Raw genomic sequence first — 22640 nt, forward strand, 5'->3', positions numbered from 1 at the left:
CTATGTAATCACATAGCCCTTAACACAGCCAAAATCTGCCTGGTGGAGTAAAATCAAATCTTGAGTCAGTTTTATGAGGTGTAAAAACTTTGGGCAGAAACAGGCTAAATTTTGGAGAACACTCCTGTGGCATCTTAAATAATGCATATGAAATGATATTTTAGGACTATAGCTTTCTGTGGGACTACATATGCTTTCTCTGTAAGAGAAAATGGACTCAAGTCAACGAAAGGGCAGACGAGTCCTGCCTGCAGATTTTGGCCCACAGAGTATTGGTCCAATCAGTTTTCAGGATTAAGCATGGACTTCAGTGATGCTGACAAGCAAAGTCATGCAGTACATCCTGCCTGAACTGAGAAGCCTTTTTATATTATGTTTGACAAACAAAAGCTCATTATGGGTGAGTGAATGAGAAACCACCAATTTTCCAATTCAACTCATTGCAAGGATTTCTTTGAAAAAACTTTGGAGCAAGGATCTAGGGAACTGATTGTTCAGAACATATGAAATTGGGAATAAATTCTAGATTTAAAGGACTCCTATGAGTTTCACAGCAGTCCAAGCTACATCCTGGCATTAGGACAATGGAAACAGGACACCCCGAAAGACAATAAAGCTTGTTGAAGATACTTGTGAAGAAGTAGTTCTGACTGCAATAAATGTGGTGACACTTCTTTCACCAATAAATAGGAACAATAAATTGTTTACAAGTTATTCTTAAAAAAAAAAAAAAAAAAAAAAAAAAAAAAAAAAAAAAAAAAAAAAAAAAAAAAAAAAAAAAAAAAAAGGCAGCAGCAGATACTGGAGATTCAGTCTTTTCCTCTAAGTGGCACAGGTGAAGAGCAAGTCCCTTGTATGGAGTTCAAGAATCTCCCTCTGCTGGGAGGCCCCCTGTCTTTGGTGCAAACACCCCCAAAGTTGGGGACTCCCCTCTTATTTAACCTTGCAGCAAAAAACTTTAAAATCCCTTTCTCTCCCAGCACAGTAGCACAGAGCAACATTCTCTTAGTACAAGGTTCTCCCTCTCGTGGTGAGTGTCACCTACTTCAACTGCTGTGTTCCTCAAAAGCTGTACAAAAAAGAAAAGAAGTGCAAAAAGGAGCTGAATATAAATGCTGCTGACCACAGAAATGTAAGACCGTTGCTTGCATTAGCCCTGGAAGTCTACTTGGTCAACGAGGAGATGGAAAATGAAAGTAATAATGAAAACCATATACTAGAATAAAGCTAATATGGACACAGTCTTCCCTTGATGTTTATATCATTCAAGGAAAGTCACCAATGCAATCTGTAAAACTGATACCACCTCCTGTTTTCTCTCTCCTTAAATAAGCAGAAAATACGCACATATGAAACAAGTTTCTTAGAACATTGCAATTCTCAAGATCAGTATTTCTTCAGAGAATGAAAAAGAAAGGATACATGTTCAAAAAAAGCAAGATTTCTGGAATCACAAATGACTGACTGTCTTTTATGTAGAAAATATGTTAAAATAGTGTTCACCAGCTGATTATTTTATTAGTTTCACTTTCCTGTAGGCAATTGTATCTGTACACACTGCGTTCTAAAAGTACAATCTCTAGTGTGGATAATCTACCTGTTTGGTACCATCCTGTTTGTAAAACCACTTCTTAGCCTAAAAATATAAACTGTAAACTGTATAACATGCAAAATGAATTGAGGTGTTTAAAAAAGCATTAGGAAAAATAAAAGGCAACCAAGAAATTAAATCAAGAAACACATTAAACTAGTATTTATGCTAAATGAATTACTGAACCTTACAAAGGATTAGCAGGGCAAGAGTGGAATGGGTATGCAGCCATTTAAATGATCTGGTATTCTCAGTCAAGTGAGAAAACACTCTACAAAAATATGTATGTTTCAGCATTCAGTCAAAGGAAAAGGCAAGGAGCATGGTCAGAAAATGTGGACCACTGGATCAGCACTCTGTTGCAGCAGCTAACTGGAATTAATCTGGGAAATGGCACCTGTTTGGCTTAATGGGACAAAGCCCATCCTTCATGTAATAATCTAGTTTTGTTACCTGTGTAACTAATATTGAGAGGATAGTCTCCTCCTTCCCTTACAAATGGGTATATACAGAGTAAAGAAAAGCCAGACTTAGAAATCACTGCTGGAAGACCATAACTTTTAAACTGCAAGTAGAAAGAAAAAGAAAGTTGTAGTGGCCTCCATGTACATGCAAATGGCAGATGACAGGAGACTGTTAGCAACACCGGCACTTGATATTTCCCATTCTTGAAGTTCACATTTTAATATCCCAAGCTGTGGCATAGGTAACTCTTTCCCTCTCTTCTTACTCCAAAATAACTTAATTGATTTGCAGTGACACAGATTTGCTCATTCTCAGTGAAAATAGTTTGTAACTGATGTGACCATCTCTCATTTCTTTCAGCCTTCACAGTTAGGAGAAACAAGACAAAATTAATACCTCCTCCACAACCCTCATCCACTCGATTTTGCACTTTCTCATCTAGGAGTGATATGTTATCCACCAAAGGAATGAAGGTCAGCTGAATTAGATGTACCTGAATTACAAAAGCAAACATAAATTTCCATGCTCTCATAAGTTTGCACTCTTACTAATTTTGAACCAAGGCTTGCTGCCTGGGCCATCTGCTGCAAGGTGAGAATACAGAAAGGACGCCCAAAGCCATGAGGCTTGGATGTCAATCAGCTGTTTCTAGGCTATTTGGATCTAGATGTTGACATATCCCTAGTGACATCTTTTTCAGCAGTTCTGTGGTGACAAAGTCCAGTGGGACTAACTCAAAATTCAAAACCAACAGGAATGTATTATGAAGATGGTAAAGGGAACACTCACCTAGAAAAACTTATGAACTGAAACTAAAACTTTCAGAGGTTGCTTTCATTTGAAAAAAGGGTGATCAAGTGGATAAGTAAGGATCCAATTGGAATATATTAATAGTGGTGGATGGAGGTATTTCTTATTCAACTCCTGGCCTCATTCTATACAGAGAACCATGTTTCTTCTACCCCACCCAGAGGACAATTTTAGGAAATCTTAAAACTTTAAAGAAACATGATTTGGAAGGAGTGAAAGACAACTTCTGGCATCTTTCTCCAATGCTAGGAATGGAAAAGTCTGACATACACTTTTACAAATGAAATAGCAGGACATTTTAGAAGAGAGCTAATAGATATCGGTCATATTTGCCTCGATTAATTGTTCTTCTGATATGAAAGGGTAGTAGGGAACAATCTCTAATTTTTTGTAGAGCCTAATACTGTTTTACCTTTTCTTCAAAAAAATTACTTTTCTACATCTTACTACATAGAGATTTAAAAAAAGCCTGAAAAAATGTTTGTAAAGACAATAAAGAAGCCAATAATATGAAAAAGCACAATAGAGCTGTAATAATTATTGGTAAATGCTTCAAATAGCTGCAGCAGTTGATTGGGTTGTGAATGATACATGTGAAAAATTATTTTTCTATGATTGTAGGCAGATGCAAAAGTTAAATGATTATACTATGTATATATATTGATATAGAAATGCTATATATATTGTGTACTGTATGTTCTAGCTTTCAGAAATACTGTATTGTAGTGTATTGTACTTAACTAAGTAGATCTAAATAGCAACTTGTCATTTTCCACAAAGTCACTAGTACTGTTAACAAAAACCAAAAAGTCTATTTTCTCCAGTAAAAGAAATACATACTGTTACAGTCACAGACATTTTGACTATAGAGAGACAATGTACATTTAACCAAAGGAAAACCCCAAACCAAAATAAAAATCTCACCCGAAAATCAACCAGCCAAAACTGTTGCATTATTGTCTTATTCAAAAGGGGAAGGGATATGCCACCAATCTAAGACTATTTACTCACATTTTTATGACTGAAAATGAAAGAAAAAGGCACCTACTAAATCTTTAATTACCCTTTCTGAAACAAGGAAAACCCCCTAGTCAGGCAAAACACTTAAAAGAAAAAAATGCTGCTTTCATGGCTAGCATGATACCGAAATAGGCTGCTGTAGTTAAACATATTCATCCCACTAACTAAATGGGTACAAAATGAGTTCTAGAAATCCTGCAGCTCTCATAGATTACATACGGAATAATCTTACTGACCAATTTCTTCTCCTCCTGAATATCTACTGATCTAGACATACTAACCATGATCCTGAAAAGATTTTGGCAAAGACCAAGTGAGAGAACGTCACTTGTTATTTGTTAGTGACTGCACATTTGGAATGGATTACTCAACCAAAGTGCTTCAGAGTACGTGAGGTGGGGAAAGAGCTGTTTGACATGGCATTTTGGAAACTAGACACTCCAGGCCTGGAATATTTTAGAGCCTATCAATATATTGTGCTACTATTTAAAGGCTTGATAATTTTTTACTGTTCTTTTTAAGAGAGGAAACAGGAGGGTTATTTTGCTTGGATTTTATTCCTTTGCCAGGTAAACATGTTGAATTTCAATGGAAATGAGTGGCTGAACTCAACAGTACTGTTTCAGGGCTGTCATCCCCCATGGATGCCTCTCTCTGCTAGTGAAGCCTGCTGAGATGGACTGTTTTGTTTATTTTGTGGTTGAAAGACCACACAAGGCTCTGGGAGGCACACTTCAGCTTTCCCTTCAGAATGGGTCCTTGCAGAAATGTCCCGGACCAAATTTGGGTGTCACATTTTCAGTGAGGACAAACATCTAATTTGGACAAACGTCTAACTAAGAGCATCTGGCTAATAGAATGCTTTTAATGAATATATGTGTGCATATACAGTGAATGAGTAGTGTACTTGCTTGTCATTAGAGTCATGTACTAATGCTTCACAGCTCATGCTGTAATCCCTGTTTCATCTAAAGCCTTCCCTGCATCTGAACCATGCATGTCCACACACCCAGTTAGCAGGCTCTCTGTAAAGCCAGGAAGAGATATCTGGCTGTCCCTGCACGTGCACACATCCACATACACACTCAGACACACCTGCATGCACACACACACACACATGCCATATAATTTGATTTCACTCAAAAGATCCCATAGGCACCAACAGCCTATGACAGCCTATGTGACAAATGAAAGTTAAGGACTAAATGGAAAGAATTAAAAGAAAGTTGGGCAGTTGGGTAAATTTAATCCTATTTATTGAATGCAACGATCCTCTCTAATCAAGTATATATTCAACAATGAGGGCTGAACTTCTAAGGGGCTTTATATGTTTTAATGAAGAATATGGCAATATCCAGGTGGCAAAAAGAGAAGAAGCAAAGTGAAATAGAAAAGGTTCCTATTTAACATATAGATCTCAGAAAGGTATCTGTCCATTCTGCAGGAAAAAGACCTCAGAAAGATATCTGCCTGTTTTGTAGGAACAGGACACTGAAGAATCAGACAGTTGAGCACAACAGTAAGTACCTAACTAAGCTCTGCACATTCCTCAAGTGCCACTGTGAACTTGGCAAAAAATCACCAAGTCAATGGTAGGAAGACTGAACACTGTAGAAGTCTGCAGTTCTGTCTGGAAAACACCTAAAGCAAGCAATGCTTTTGTTGCACTGGCACCAGAATTTCCAGCAGGAAAGGCTCCACTGGGGAACTCATGAAAGCATATGGGTTACTGTAATACCTAAGCCCAACGTGACAGAGAGCATTTATAAGGGAGGCTTGGGGTGTGGCTGCAAGGCTGTGAAGGAAATTTCACAGCTGAAAGAGGGCTCAAGTGCCAATAAAGTTTGCATGAGGAGTGAAAACAAGAATGTCCCTATGGGCTGAACTGGGTAGAAGTTCTCACATGTGATGAGATATTGGTAGTTCTTTTGTTTGTGTAATGGTATTGCTGCAGCAAAAGGATATTTTTAGAATATGCTTTTCTTAAAAGGAATCCCAGCTAAACTATTCAAAGGGAGTATACTGATGGGCAGTAACATGCATGCAATCCCAAAAGTGCCAATACAGGTTGCACTGATAGAAATTCAGAACAGAATTTGTCCCTTCAAAATAGCTTTTCACTGGATTTTCTCTCATGAATTTCACTGGCGTTGGAGATGCTGGAGTCAAATCATATAACCTTACCCCCATACTATTAATTTGATTTAGGAAGAGCATTTACCCTCCAGCGTTTTACAGGGAGCTGATGCCAACCAACCAATCAAAAGTAGATCACTTTGGAAGAGGAACAAACTTGGAGCTGTAACTGAAGGTAGGAAACAGCAGAAAAGCAACATCCAATATGAAGAGACAACTATGCCTCACTAATATTCCTTCTTCCCTACCCTTTCAAAGAGGAAAACACAACATATTTTGTAAGAAGGGAATGTTTTAGATGAAACTTTGCTACAGATACCAAACTAAAGCACACTTCACATTGCTCAGATGTATTTCTGTTTTAAAGCATTTGTCTATGAGGCTGTAGTATATTCAAGGCTGTAGTGTATTTACTTCCCAAGGAAAGTATCTTAATGTTCTTTGCTTTTTGAAAAATAGTCGAGGACAAATGTGTAAATTGGGGTGTTAAAATACGGTTAACAAAGTATTTAGAAGGCTCAGCAGAGGGATCTAGAAAAAAAGGGGGTTGAAGGGGAACCTCATAGCTCTCTAAAACTATCGGAAAGGAGATTGTAGCCAGGTGGGGATCAGTCTCTTCTCCCAGGTAACAAGTGACTGGATGAGAGAATCTGGCCAGAAGTTGTACCAGGGGAGGGTTAGATTAGATATTAGGAAAAACTTCTTGACTAAAAGGGAGGCAAAACTGGAACAGGCTGCTCAGGGAAGTGGTGGAATTACTGCCCTGGTTGTGTTCAAGACATGTGCAGATGTAGCACTTGGGGACATGGTTGAGTGGTGGGCTTAGCAGAGCTGGATTAATGATCGGACTCGATGATCTCAGAGTCCTTTTCCAACATTAACAATTCTATGGTTCTATGACTGGTTTGCTTACCTCAGGGCTACACCCCTTTTCCTACAGGAAACATGAAAAGTTTCTTTGGGCATATGTGGCTGTGCACAAAAATTTCAGTTCACTGACTTCAGGGAAAGTCAGTGAAGCTCATGTAGGTCTGGTAGTAGAAATTATGATCATGTGCAACATGAAGAACAGTGTTATAGTAGCAGGGTTCTGCTTATCTTGAACTGGCCTCTTTTATTTTAAAAGCTATTAATGAATAATTCTAGGGGAATTGGCATTTTAAAAACATGACTTACTTTTCTCCTGATATGACTTTGCTAGAATGATGTGTTGAATATATTTGACTCCTTTAATTTTAAAATAAACCTAGAAACTCTTTAGTTGAAGTTACCAGTTGCTGCATGAATAGTGGATTAAAGCAATATTATGCGTTCAATTTACTTTTTAATCTAACTCACAGTAGAGCAGTAATCTCTGCTTCTCCTATACTTGGGACTCTCTTAATGCCTGAGTCGAACACTACTGCAGAGGCTGAAACAGAGGAAGATCAGCAACACTGCTACATATATAATGAAGAAATATTGATTAATATTTAACTTTGCATTTTTTTCACTAGAAAAATAATTTTAAAATTAAAATCATCTAACAGTATCCTGTTAGATATATTGTTAGATATCCTCTCTAACTCATAGAGGATATTTGTCCAGATACTGGTACACCTACACAGGGAAATAATTTTTTTTGTTCACCAAAATTTTGCATTTGCGTAATTCTTCTCTTTTTGCTTTAGGTACTCCTGATCTATAGCAGAGGGGCACCAGAAATAACAACAATGAATGCATAATATTTTCTCTATTCTTAGAGGCACTAATATAATTAATTAGTTATCAGCATTGGGAATAATTAGATGGATATACACTAATACCTAACACATCTTGTTTCTCATTTACATATGTTCTTAGAAAAACAAAACAAAGATTCCCCCTTGAGACGCCTTATAACAATAGGTGTAAGAGAGTTAAGTATTCCTCTTTCTCAAACAGGTTGTGCCCCGTGTGGACCAAATTTCCCTGTTTAGTGCTAGAGAAGGCATAACCCACATTTTTGTTTTGTCAGTTTGAAGACTATGCACATACCTAAAACTCTCTGTATTTCCCAGCTTAGTGATCTGTGAAAATATGGGGGCTCCTTTGCTCTGACTGAAATGAACCAGATCACTGAATAACTTTAAAGGAAACTAGCTGAGAGCTTATTACTTCTTGCATGACAATAAAGTGAACAGCAGCAAGAACACTGGCTTGGCATGGCCAGAACCAGCCCCTGTGGACGTGTATCCAGCACCAGGCCACCTCCATATGCTTGCCTGTCATACTGGCCATGCTGCAGACAGTTGGCCTTTCTACCTGCATTTGACAATTTCTGTCAGCAGGACTGTCAAGTGCTGGGAAAAGTGTTCACTACATTTACAAACTCAAGATTCCAGACAATGTATTTTTTGCAGTTTCCTTCATAAGCCTTTTTTCAGCAGAATTCTGATTGTTTAGGGGTCAGATGAAGACGAACCTTCTGGGAGAAGAGGAGGCTCAAAACCTCTCAGGGCTAAGTTCTCATCACTATATATCTCCTTCACCAATTTCCACAGCCAGTATAAAAACAGATCAGGGAATGTGAAAAGCAGCTATTTTGACTCAAGCCAATCAGATACTGTTTCAGTTATGCTACCTGCTGACTCTTTACTATCATGTTTATTCCAATGACTCAGAGGACCTGGATGCTGAATTTGAAAGGGTTCATTATCAAGGCCTAGTCCTTCTTGGAAGAACAACCACTAGGTGCTAATTTGATATTATCACAGAATTATAGAATGGTTTGGGTTGTAAGGGTCTTTAAAGATGATCTAGTTCTAGCCCTCTGCCATGTGCAGGGGACTTCCCATTAGACTGTGTTACTCAGAGCCCCATCCAGCCCGATCTTGAACACCTTACAGCCCACACCTTCTCCAGGCAACCTGTACCAGTACCTCACCACCCTTATTGTAAAGAATTTCTTCCTGATATTTAACCTGAATCTACACTCCATCAGCTTAAGGCCATTTCCCCCAGTCCTATCCCTGCATGCCTGTGTGAAAAGTCCCTCTCCAGCCTTCTTGTCGGGTTCTGGATGGTCTACGTGGACCCTTCTCTTTTCCAGGCTGATGCTGTTTTTTTCTTTTGAGTGGCAAGTCACTTTCAGCAGTGAGAGCTGGAGGATTTCCTTAGCATAGGACTGTCAAGAGGGTCATAGATCTAGGCATAGTGAAGGTCTCATTATGTTTGAAATGGTTTGGGTGCTTCTGATTTTGGACTGGATTCAACACCCCTGCAAAGAGTATGTCTTGCACCTTCTCCCTATGGGACTTGTTTTCATTACTAAGGGAGACAGGAGATTTTGGGATAATACTCACTAAAGGCAAGAAACCTGTTCCTCCACCATGTGAGTGATCCAGCATTAATCAAGTAGCTCAAGGTCAACTGAACTCAGTCAGTGGGGTAGATAAGAAGTGGGGTGCTGATGGTATGTGGGTTATCACTCACCTCCTTTGGATGAAAAAGAAATCGAAAGAAGAAAAACGGGTTCCACTCAGGCTCTTTGATCTTAGAGCAAAGGGAAGTCTCATTCACTTAGAAAATCAATTAAATGTCACTCTCCCCTGTCACCTTACTGGGAGCTTGAGCTGTTTTTGAAGGTAAGAGCATGGGCCAGAAGTGGGCCTTGTAGAAGTATGATGGATGTTAAGAAAGTGTCCTCAAAGCAGTTCCTGTGAAACATCTCCACCCATTTCCTTTAAGAGAGACTATTAATATGGGTTTTCTGAGAGGAGGGACCAGACTGAAATATCTTATTACCATTTACAGACTGGTTACAGTGGTGCTGGTTCCCGTAATTTATGAGTTGTGCCTGCCAGTACCCTGCAAGAGATCACTCTAGGAGAACCTCGCTAACGCACACATCCCAGACACACATGGACACGCTCAGGAGCTGTCCTCTCCTTGCTAATCAGCAGAGACTGAGCTTGTGGTCCTGCATTCCTTGTGGATTCAACTTCCCAGAGAGGCAGACCTCAGAAAAATGGGCAAGAGAAGTTAAATTTTGTATCTCTGATTTGTGATTTCATATAATACAAGAATAAGGGTGTTTTAATGAACAACAAAATAAACTTGGAAGGGAATTGGAAGTGTGGTAATTAACTGGAGGAACTCACTTCCACAGGATAGCATGGAGGCCACCTAAAAATTAATGAGCTAGACCTTTGAAGGACAATGAGAATTATCTGCCACAATATATAATTTTTACATGGGATAAAAAGGTAAAGCCATAAATTATTATGTCTTTAGGCTATAGGCAAATATGTATTTTATTTGTATTTAGATGTATTTTCCATGTAGAAATAGCTAATGAGCATTATATAATAAATCTTCTCCCTTAGGCTTACTGCGTTGTAATAATGCAACACAGGTCTTTCATCTTCATTCAAATCATCTCTAACTTGCCACATGGCACAGACACAGTACTGGGCGAGATGGACCACAGGGGAGATATGCTCTGGCCAGCCCTACATTTCCAATTCACCTCACCAGCCTCAGCAGCAGTAAGAGAAGGCACTTCTCATTCACTCTAAGGCTTCCTTTATTGCACTTTTGCCTTGCAGAGAGGCCTTAATTTATAAGCTTGAATTTATGTTCTGTCTAATGGCCTTTTCCATTACCAAAGCAATACAAAGAGAGCTTTAGGGAAAGTGAGAATCAAACTCAAGGAATGCAGGATATTGCATGCTTCAACAAAAGGATGTGTGCTACAGTCTGCATTTTCTCATCTGTATCATTTCATCAGGTGTTTTGAAGGAAGCCTTTCAAGCATACCGAGATTCGCTCCAACATTGTCAGCAGCGGTTTCCAGATCACTATGACTGCTATTCTTTTTGCAAAGGCGTATTGTAACAATATATGAAGCTTGAATATACCTGTAACATTCAGATATTATAGTTGTTTCCAAGTAGCAAGTAATTATTTCAAAGATGGGAGGAAGAATTGCCAAAGAGAATCTAACATTTTAAAAGATAAAGGTGACTATGTTTGAGCTTCTAAATTTAGAGTGACCTGACAAGCACTTTCAGCTACATTTGCAGTCATGCTGCAAGTTGCTCCACATTTTACAAGATCAAGTCTGGAAGTCCAACAAAATCAGCTTATATTACAGGCAGTCATTTGTGAAGACCTAGGCCTAAATTCTTTGACAAGTGTTTTAGAATTCAATCTAGTATGCCATAGCTTTACTTTAGAACTATGTTTATGTTTTTTAATTGGCATCATTCATTCATTCATTCATTCACTCACAACTTGTCTTAAATTCACGTCAAATTTATTAGACTTTATAAAAATCTGCATTTTAAAGTAAATGTTTTGATTTAGGGAAGGATGAAAACTAAAGGATTAAAATTTGGATAGTATTTGGATTTTGGTGGATATAGACCCTGATTCTTCTTTCCTGTTTACTGGCATATCTCTTCTGGTACCAGAAGTATATTCCAGAATATGCTACATCTTGACTACAGTTCACCAGGTTTACAATGGCAAATTAAACAGCTTTTCCCCAGACCTCAGATGAGAAATGAGCAGCTACATATTTGTAAGCTGGGTAAAATTCTTCACTAGTTCCTCATATGGGAGAATATTCTTCAGTACTAAAGATCTCAGAAAAAAACTCTCCTTTCCCCAGAGAAAAAACCTTCACTCCTTTTGTCTAGGTTCACCTTCCTCATTTTCTTCCATACCCTAGTGTCCAGAACCCTTATTTTCTGTATAGATCTAGTGTGTCTAAATAGCAGATACCCGTTCTCCCTCTCTGTGTCTTGGGCTTTGTCTTTTCACATCTTGATTTACATGCCAGCATTGCTTTTACCAGTGTGGTTATTAGAACAGTATTTGTTAACCAACTCATGCTCCTTCTCCAGCCCTGTGAACTATCCAAACAGGTTTCTAACAAAGAAAGACTTTACCATACGAAGGACTCAATTGCTCTGGCATTCACCTCAAAGTCTCTTTATGCTGCATATTGCAGCCAAGGATCTGGGCTTCAGCATTTAGGATCTGTTGAACAATACCTTGCAGGGCACAGAAAGATTCTGAGACTGAACCACCTGCCAGGTTTTTGTTTGTTTTTTTTTTTCCCAAATAAATAGTAATGGACCAGGCATAGAACATATGGATAAAGTTACCTGTACTGAATCACAAACATCTGATAGGGAAGCTGCAGTTGCAAAGAACATGCAAAATTGTATATGGAGATCTACCAAGTGAATAACTCAGAAAGTTGTCCAGCATAAAAGAATGTCTCATGAGAAACGCTCAGTGTTCACAAGCAAAAAGTTTTGTAAACTTAAGAAAGCTTAATTTAAACATAGACACAAGTAAAAGCTAAACTAGCAATTTTTCTTTTTTTTCTTTTTGCATATTTTTGTTAGGTGCTTCTTCTCTGCCTAAAATATGAAGTCCAGAGTGCAGTTGGTGTAAGTCCTCACATGGATTTCAAGCAAGACAAAGATAGTGTCAAACACTGATCCAACTGAACTAAGGACCCACGTACTTTGGGAGTTGGCTTTGGGGGAAAAATTCTTACACAGATACACAGAAGACAACTAGGGAGAACCAGTCCAAACACAGTAAAACAAAATACAAAACACCAACATATATATGCAGATCAGGAATCAATCTTTCACACTGATCCTACATTCCTTTCATAGCTTTGTCTATGCAGAGAATGTGGGATGTGGCCCTTCAGTCAGACTTTTTGCAAATGAAGGGAAGATTATTTGCAATGGTAACGTTTTAAGTTGTTTTGGCATCAGCACAAATTATCGGGGGCAGGATCAGATTCCCACTCAAATATGGAAGCTCTCTAGCGAGCAAGGCAGGGATGAGAGAACAATACAGCAGATTAATTCTTGTCCAGTGACCAAAAAGAAGGGAAATCCTAGTTATTACATACTTCCAAAAGTTTCATTACTTTTTCAAAGAAGAAAGACTACAGTTTATATCATCCCCAAAACCAAGGGAACATCACTAGAAAAATCTCTTTCTCAAAAGGAAATGTCTTTCAGCAGAAATAATTTCTGAGATGGAACCAAAAAAGAAACAACAGAAGCTTGGTTAGAGCCAAAAAGAGAACCATGTAATTCAAAAAAACAAAGTAGCAGTTCAAATGATACTGCAGGATGCACAAACACTAGTAGATAATCTCACAGATGACTTCACAGAGCCCCTCATCGACCCAGGTAATTCTTGATTCCATTAGAAAACAGAGAGAATAATACTAGAAAAGAAAATTAAGAAAACATCCTTCCTCTTTTTAAAATAAAAATCAAGATCATCTCCCCTCCCCCCCTCTATCTGGAAGCAGGTTAGCTAACCTTAACAGTCTCAATTTAAAATAAAATATATATTTTTATATATATTCATATATATAATAAAAGAGAAGATATTAGTGGCAGTGTATGCAAAACAAAAAAGAAAACAAAGAAAAATTACTTTTAACAATCTCACTTTTTTTGTTTTTTTTTACACAAATACTGTTGTAAATATATTAAAAAAATCAGCATTCTATCTGGTAAACGTCACTTTTGCCCCTCTATAAAATTTTGAATTAAAAAAGTCCCAACAACTCTTTTTTTTAATTATTATTCCCCTTCCCTCCCACCCTTTATTCCTCTTTCTTCAACAAGAATAAATCCTGATGCAACTTTTTTTTTTTTTTTTTTTTTTTTGCAAAGATTGTGGGAACTAACCCTTCTCTTGTACCTAGATCCATAGGTTGCAACCTCCGATATCTTTGATTTTCCTCTGTGTTTCTCTTTGCCTTCTGTGAAAGTCCCTCTTGATTGTGCTGAGGCCCTGTGCTCAGCGAAGACACTGAATAAATTACAAAAAAGCCACCGTTGCTCGTTGTCTGAATCTTCTTGGTTTCTGCTATAAGGTGGTGGTGGTACGAGAAAAGCAGCGGGGAGGGTGCACCAGACAGCGTGGGATGGAGCAGAATCCAGGTGAGGAACCTCTGATTCTTTTTCCTCGCCCTGCAGGGACTCCACACTATCCAAGCCACACTGCCTTGCATTCCCCTCAGCCCTTTTTGTGTGTTTGTGGATGCGTGTGTGTGAGAAAGCAGACACGTGGTGGAAACCAGCAGGGCCTTGTTTCCTCTGGTTGCTGCTCAACCAGAAGCAAAATATTCCACAGTTCTAACTGGATACTGTGAAGTCCAAAAGCGGTCAGCAATGTGAATCATGTCCATTGAAACACTGCAAGCGGTGTACTTATAACGACAGTAGGCCTTGTAGATTTGTAATATATTTTGTTTTGTTTCTTTATTTGTAGTGCTCTTCACAAGTGAGAAAAAAGATTTTTTTTTTTTTATTATTTTTCTGTCTGTTTTTTAAATTTTTTTGTGGATTTTTTTTTTTTTTTTTTTTGTTGTTTGCTTTTTGTAGTAAAGAAGGGTTGTATTTAGAGGCCAGTAGCTAGAGATCCAACCAGTGGAGCTCATGAAGCACTACCTGGCCTTAAGGCCACCATCCGAGGGAGGCTGGGAAAATTATTATTCACCCAGCCTCCGGAAATGTAATGTACCAGCAGGCAAAAAACAGTTCTTCATGTAGTACAAAAACCAACAAAACGAAATGAACCCAAAAAAAAAAAAAGGAGGAAAATAAAGGTAAAAATGAAACAAAAATAATTTCTTAAATTCTAGTGCCATAGCTTTTTTTTGTTGTTTCTATTTTTGTTGTTCATAACAAAGAGAGAGAGAGAGATTCTACTTATCCGTCTGACACATGCATCCTCATGTGGTCGTTGAAATGCTCGATTTGGTCAAACTTAGCTGGACAGACAGAGCAGACGTACGTGGTCCCCTCCGTGCAGGCCACCACGCCGGCGGGGACAGCCCTCGCGCCGGTGCCGGCGGCTCCAGGCGTGCCGTTGGTGGCACTGTGCAGAGCCACATGCCTCTCCAGCAGGGTCTTGTGGGAGAACTTCTTCTTGCAGATGTAGCACTCGTAGGACTTCTCCCCGCGGTGGAGACGCATGTGCACATTAAGGGAGCTCTTCTGGGTGAAGCGCTTGTTGCAGATGCTGCACTGGTAGGCCCTCACGCCAGTGTGCGTCACCATGTGTTTGATTAGGTAATCCTTTAAAGAGAAGGAGCGCCAACAGATGCTGCATTGGTGTGGTTTCTCACCTGCTCATCACCAATGAGAGAGAGATGGAGAGACAGAGAGAAATAAGACAAAAAAAAAAAAAAATCATAAAATTAAACCACTTTGGTAGATACTCTTTGCAATAAGCTAATGATAAGTCTCATAGGGGTCTTTGGAGAGCTCTCTGGCTAACAAAGAGTAAGTCTGTTAATCAATGTGTTTTGACACACGATATTTTTTGCAACCAGAGGTTTCAAAATCCTTTACAAAAGGAGCTGTAGGGATTCCCTATCCACATACACTAAAAAGGAGATCGGGTGATCTCTTCAATTTCAGATAGTAGGTAGGCACTGACAAAGACAGGACTAGAGTTTCAAGGTCCTGGCATACACCCAGTTTCAATGGCACAGCCTCTCCTGTCTGTGCTCCTGTCTTGCTCCTCATGCTCATTTCTAGACAGGAATGTCTCAGCCAAAGCTACTTCACCTTTCAGTGCTTCCATTTCCTTACCGGCATGCAATAAAAACAAGGACAAATCAGTGATTACCAGACAGCTGACCTGGGCCAGACTCATTTTGGTCAAATTGCTTTCAGTTTCTCAGGAGAGGAGTGATAAGAGATTGTCAGAGGAATCCAACACTTTATAAGAGGTTTACATTTGTTGCTTCCTTTTCTAGTCAAATGCCATAGCTGAAGCATGTACAAGGAGTACCAGAAAAGGGAACCTCAGGACACAGAGTTGCCTAGGCCAGCCAGCACCTTGCAAAGGGCAACCTAATACATAAATTTCCAGTGTAAGACACTGGAAACTTGAACGATTTGACTGTCAGTTAAATAAAACACCTTATGAGGTAAACTAGAGAGATAAAACACTTATGTAATCTTCCACATTGCCTTGTGTGCCCAGGACTGTTGTAAAACTTATGGAAACTTTTATAATTGAACTCTGATTACATTTATACAAACCAGTGACTACAAAGATGAACTGGGAAAAATACTTAGCTGAGCACATATGATTGTTTTTTTCAGACTACTCTTAAATCCTCCTCATGCTCAGAATTCTGAAAGATAAGGCACAGTCTCATGTTTCATGGTATCAAGTACTGTTTTCATGATATGCTGCTGAACTGGTAACGTAGACAACATCCAACACCCTGAATGCCCCATCAAAAGCTACTTTTTAATTTGCTTTCTGAATCACTTGTGGTTTATTTCACCTGTGGAATTCATCATCCCCAAAGCTGTCAGGGATAGAGATGGGACCATAACTGTAAGAATCAAAATGATCCTCTGTTTCACTGATGGAGAAAATTATTTTCCTGTGGTTATTCTGCCATTTCCCCAGGTGGCTTTTTTTTTTTTTTTTTTTTTTTCTCCCTTGGTTTGTTTGTTTTTGTTTTTGTTTTTTTTCTCCACAGACATCCTGCTTCCCCCTTTTTACAGTCTGTTTGGCACTGTTTTAAATCCTGAAGAGTCAATCTTCAGGGACCAAGACATGCCTGTGGTAATATATAATTCACTCATTGTATAGTGAGATTACCATACACTACTTATACTCAATTTTAAGAGGAGATAATTAAAATGGATTAGATGTGAAAGACCTACTTTTTTATCTCCCCAAGTCTCTGTTTCTTTTTATTTCCTGGTTTGCATGTATAATGGTGACATCCATGAATGAAATTCACTCGCTGCTCTTCCTTCCACTCGTGAGGAGTTTGCCCCTGCTTGGTGAAAGACGCTTGCTCAAAACACTAAATCCTTACTTTCCTGATGGCTTCGCCACACACAGTGCTGTGCTGTGTGCAGACAGGCCGATACGCTTGACACATGATGTGGAAAATGATAGTGTCAGTTAGAATAACGTCTGATTAACTTACAAGACACTGACTGTATTTACGGAGCTCATTTTTGCCTTGGGCAAAAATGTCCCAGTGTATGTCCCAGAGTTTGTAATAAGTTAGTCTCATCCACTCTAGACCCTGTTAAGACTGTGCTATAAAAACACCTTAATTTTTGCCTGCTTATGTTTCTAAGATACACTGGGTTGTGGCTTTTTAATCTTGGCTTCAAAGCCTTCCTGGGATTTCTCCTCTCCAAAGAATTGCAAAACTTTAGTTTTTCTTTTTTTGTATGCAAATTATGTGCTTCCTAAGTGAGCACTGTTGATTCTTTATTCCCGTGACTCTTCATTTTCGAGTCAGAGAAACTTAGTAAATTAAATGTGCATGTTCTTCCTTTTGCTTCTTTATTCTGTATTTGGCTGTTATTAGACAGCAATATGGGACAATTATAATAATAGAATGATAGCATATCCTGAGCTGAAAGGGGGAAGAAGCAATGTCAGTGCTTGGCCATGGTCCCCTTTTCCAGCCCCTGAGCTCCTGGTGATGTAGGCTCTAACCATAATGGATACTTGGTGCTGACACCGAGGTCATGGAATCATAGAATCCAGAGCTGGAAGGGACTCCCAAGGATCACCAAAGTCCATCTCCTGGTCTTGTACAGCACCATAAGTCCAAGAATCACACCATAAGCCCGAGACCATTGTCCAAGAGCTTCTCAAACTCTGTCAGGTTTGGTGCTGCGACCACTTCCCTGGGGAACCTCTTCCAGTGCCCAACAACCCCAACCAAAGCGTGAAGAACCTTTTCCTAGTACCTAATCTAAATCTACCCTGAGACAGGATCATGGCATTCCCTTGTGTCCTATCACTGGATGAGAGAGAAGAGGTCAGTTCCTGCCCCTGCACTTCCCCTCACAAGGAAGCTGAAGACCACAATGAGGTCTCCCCTCAATCTTTTCCAGGCTGAACAAGCCAAGTGACCTCAGCCACTCCTCAAATGACTTCCCCTCATCCTATCACCAGATTAGGAAGGCGTGGAGGCAGCAATGTTGGTGCTCTGCTGTGATCCCCCTGGCATATCTTTTGCAGCCTTTAATCCAGTATTAATCACAGTGTGTTATATGGGAAAAGGCAATGGTGCCTTACAAAGTACAGACACTGCACACACACTAGCACTGTATTTCCACAATATTGTGGGATATATTAAAGTGAGACTACACGGAACATGGAAAAATGGCCATCTCTAATATGCTTGCAACCACGTGAAAGAAGAAAAGGATGCTGGTTTCTGTTTCGTGGAAGGCTACATCAGACTGCAGTTTTTGGAAGCATAAAAACATACAGAGATATAGAGACCTTTAAATTACTGAATTCTGGTTTGTGATTAGACTCTCCTATGACTTCTCTCGTGAGGCCTCCAAACAGAAAAATTAATTCAAACATCTGCATCTCCCAAACCTCTCAATTTTTCTGTAGATCTTTTTCAGAGCCACTTTGCCTGGCTTCTTTTAACAGGGCTAAGGAAAAGTCACCCTGACAGTGGGAACAGCTGTCTCCCCTCTATTTTTGTAATGATACTGTCCAGCACTAGACAAGGTAGCAGACAGACTTTCTCTGAGAATGCACACATAAAGATTATTTTCAGGAGGGTTTTCTGAAGCCTAGCTCTCTGTTGGTTAAGGTGAAATTATTCTCCCAGGAGTCAGTTAGCTCCTAAATTTTGAAATGATTTATCTACCCAAATCCTTCCTTGCCACCACAGTTCAATTTTTAGGGCATTCCCAGACCCATGCAAATAAAATATTAATTCATGATTCGACATGCCTAGCCATTTCCTCAGTTGGTGTAACTTGTAGTAGCTAAGAATGTTTTAGATAGGTCTTCCAGTACTATTCTTTATCTGACTCCAAAACCGAAGTGCAGTGGTTGGGGAAATAAAGTACCTAATCTCAGTGAAGCTATTTGTAAAAAAGCCTTTTTAGTTTTTAGAACTACAAGCAGATATATTTGACTGTGTTCTGAAGGGGACATTTTTCTGAATACCAAAACTATCTATGTTGCATTTTAGCTACTCATCCATTTCAGAAAGATGGAGAAGATAAACAGACACAAAGGTAATCTTGGGATTAAAGACTCTTGAACCTTGCAATTATACATTTTGTACCGGTCCTGAGAAGTTGGTCTTTCTGTATATGCACATGTAGAAGTCTGCCGTAGATGTCTAGAGGAGTTTTTCACTGAAGTGATAAATACAGGTAAATTGAAGTTAAAAGTTTACATATACACATGGAATTGAAATTGATTGTATCCAATGGAGAGGCATGACCTACATTCCTCCCATACTTTGGGCAATTTTTCCATGTTCTCTTCCATGTATCACAAACCCAGCATGTATTTTAAGATCTGATGTTAACATAATCACCGCTTTGTGAAAGAAATATTTACTCTTACTCTAAACTAGAATTTCTCTCCAACAGCAGAAAGAGGGCTAAAGTAAGCAAAACAGTCCATGGTAACTCCTCCATGTAAAATACATACATACCCTTGCTTTGATGGTTCATAACTTGTCAAATCTAGAAAAGACAGTTTTGGCTCAGTGGCAAATATGGTTACCTATGTTATCTCAATAGACCATAAAGCATGTACAAAAGCAGCTGCAGTTTTAAACAGAAAGGTGCTGATGTTGTGTTCCATTGTGTTCTATGTATATTCTTTCAATATTTTCTCATTGAACCCCATGTTTCTGTACTCATAGCTAGTGCTATCTCTGACTTACTAAGAGACAAGGGATTACAGCTAGTAGCTTCAGTGAAGTATGGAAAGACTTTCTGACAAAACTCCAGCTTTACTTTCTTACAGTAGTATGTGAGATCTAGAAAATATGTGGCAGTGCATGTAACATCCAGGTCTGGACCTACTGCTGCAGCTCCATCAGCAATGAATTTGCCCTAACCTCACCACTACTTGAGCTTAACCCCCTCCCCCCGCAAAGCTGTAAAACCTACATGGGGTGGGGGGTTTAAGCTTTCTTAGGAGATACAGTTTTTCTCATGACCTATTAGTTTTCTCTCTTCTGCTTAATGTCGCCTGGTCAGCTTGCAGGGTACAATAAATGCTCACTATGTGTCCTAGGGTGACTTTATTATTCTTGTATCCCCATTTGTCTGTTCTGTTTGTGCTGTATGTTAAGTGCTGTATCTTTAAGACTAGTTCTGAGAGAGCAGGGAAAGAAGTGCACAGTTTGTTTTGAGAAAACAGCATTCACTCCTCCGTATTCTTCCTCTGGACTGTGTTCGTCTGAAGCATAGACCAGCAATGGGACAGAGATCTCCTTTGTTTTTAATTAGCCTTGGTTAGCTGAAGCAGAGAAGTTCCTGGACTGTTTATCTCCTTTTTCTTGGGACTGTTTAAATCTGCTCTGGACTGAAAAACTCAGAGGAGCAACAGGAGCTTGCACCAGGAGCTCGCACCTGTGGCCCACCAGGGCCTGGAGCTCCAGAAGGACTGATAAGAGACTGGGAGAGTTGAGCTAACCCATGGCAAGGACTTTCTGAATTTACCATCTCACTTCAGAGCAACGAAAGGTTTTATGGTTTCATATTATTCATTCTTTATGTTTGGGGGCACTTTGTTTGTTAAATAAATAGCTTTTTCCACTTTCCTCCGAGGAGGTCCTTTCTTGGACCAGTTGGGGGAGAGGCCATTTGAGTTTGCCTCTCAGAAGGACCTTATTTGGGGGTTTTCTCCCAAATTTGCCCCAAACCAGGACACCATGTCCTTGGACATTTTACTCCAAGTGAAAGGAGCCTGTTTCTGCATCATGCACAGTTAGGCCCCTATTTGGGATTGGTATGTTTCTGCAGGGACTCAACTTCAGTGCAGTAAGGCCAGAAAGCGTTCAGTGACACCGGCTCCCTGGACAAGCCCTCCCTCCTGTTTGTGCTGGGGGCTGGCAGGTTAGCAAACTGAATCTAAGTCCGTGGTCCTGAAGGACTTTCTGCGGCTCCATACGCAAGCCAAAGGGAAGTACTCTTACCTGTGTGTACAAACATGTGCTTGACGTAGTTCTGTTTGGCGGTGAAAGTCTTGTTACAGAGAGTGCACTCGTAAGGCTTTTTTTCACCTTGCCCACCCGCTGTGCTGTGGCCCGCAGATGGGGCCAAGGGCTGTGGGGCTGGCAGCTGGGCAGTAAAGGTTGACAGGCCGGGCTGGGACACTGTCACAAACTGTGTCTGTTGGCCAGCTAAAGGTTGGGGCAGGCTGAAGAGAAAAGGCTTAGGGCCGCTGCCAGCAGATTGCGTGGTGAAAAGGGCAGGCAGGTAGGTGTTGCCAGCTGTGCCAATGACCTGAGTGTTGCTGGTCAGAGTCAGTGGCATCCTCAGATTGCTGGTGAGGGTTTCCGTCTGGCGTAAGTAGATCTGTGTGGTTGGCAATGGTTGGGCAACAGATGTGTTGACAGAAGGCTGCAAAGCCCCCTTTTCGGTGCTGTTATTGACTGTGAGCACTTTGCTGTCCATTTCAACGTCATTGCTTCTCTCTGGTGAGGAAGAGTTGGCATCTACATGTTGCTGCTGCTGCTGTGGCTGAGTGCCGTCAGCAGGGACATCATTTTGATCTGCTTGAGAAGGTTCTTGTTGCCCATCCCGGCCCAGACCAGCCATAAACTGCTGCTCCATGGAATCAGGCTCAGTGCCAATGGAGGAACTGACACCTGAGTCAAAACTCTCCCCTTTGGGCTCGCTCTCAGTGCCTTCTGCTTGGTCAGTGTCCTCAGTGCATTCCTCAGACTCATTGCGCTCAAGGATCTGCACCCTCTGTTGGCCGTAGTAGTCATAGTCATCCTCCATCTCCTGTTTAATATGGATGTTGCCCATCAGGGTTTGAATTCGGACAGGGCGGGGTTGCTTCCGGCAGTGCGTGGTCTCTGGAGTGGTGGAGAGGTACCGCTCCATCTGCTGTGACCGTTCATGGATCCGGGTAATCCAGCTGGGGTCTTCTATGTGATGGTCCCTGGGGAGTCCCAGGGCTGTCTCATGGTGGCTGACCACGGCTCCACTGTAAAAGGAGCGCTCCCCACTGCCATTTTGCATGGAACAGGCATAGAGGGCTGAATAGATCCTGTCCACGCTGTGCTGTGAATGGCTCTGCAGGTAGCCAGACTCTGTGTCAGTGCTCTGCCCCGAGGTGCCTGATTCAGGTGTTCCCCTGGGTGTCTCTTGGCCAGAATCCTGAATCACTGGGTAGACATCTCCCACATTTTGTGAGACAATCCTCGTGCACTCATCAATCACAGTCTTGATCTGCAGGATGCTGGCGGCTGTGAGGATTTGGAGGGCCTCTGACTGTGAGACCCGCAGCACCCCGCTGTACATGAAGTCAATGAGCTTTTGCACAGACTGGACCGACACCACGGAGGGGATCTCGATGTCGCTGTAGCCCAGCAGCAGCTTGTCCTGGAAGAAAGGGCTGCCAGCCGCCAGCACGCAGCGGTGGGCGCGCAGCATGCTCCCGTGGATGCGGACCGTCACGTCACAGAAGTGGCCACGGTTGCGCTGCTCGTTGAGGGTCTCGAGCACAGAATTGCTGAAGTTGTGAAGGTTGATGCTATGAATGCGCTCTGTCATCCCCTTGCAACTGATGTTACCTGGAGCAAAGCAGGTGACAAAAGCAA

The 22640-nt window shown here is 40.6% G+C and overlaps 1 protein-coding gene across 13 annotated transcripts in view; it reads right to left on the bottom strand.

The window, feature by feature from the left end:
• Positions 1 to 13734: 13734 nt before the first annotated feature.
• ZBTB20 (zinc finger and BTB domain containing 20) overlaps positions 13735 to 22640 on the bottom strand; it is a 474904-nt gene continuing 465998 nt past the window's right edge. For all 13 annotated transcript variants that reach the window (XM_040056379.2, XM_058419419.1, XM_058419420.1 and 10 more), the window contains 2 exons: positions 21006 to 22613; positions 13735 to 15167 (listed from right to left, as the gene is read on the bottom strand). In XM_040056379.2, the coding sequence (XP_039912313.1) occupies positions 14749 to 15167; positions 21006 to 22593 (2007 nt within the window). In that variant the 5' untranslated portion in view covers positions 22594 to 22613 and the 3' untranslated portion in view covers positions 13735 to 14748. The remainder of the gene's footprint in view (positions 15168 to 21005; positions 22614 to 22640) is intronic.

Source organism: Hirundo rustica, chromosome 2, assembly GCF_015227805.2.
Source record: "Hirundo rustica isolate bHirRus1 chromosome 2, bHirRus1.pri.v3, whole genome shotgun sequence".
In the NCBI taxonomy this organism is placed as follows: domain Eukaryota; kingdom Metazoa; phylum Chordata; class Aves; order Passeriformes; family Hirundinidae; genus Hirundo; species Hirundo rustica.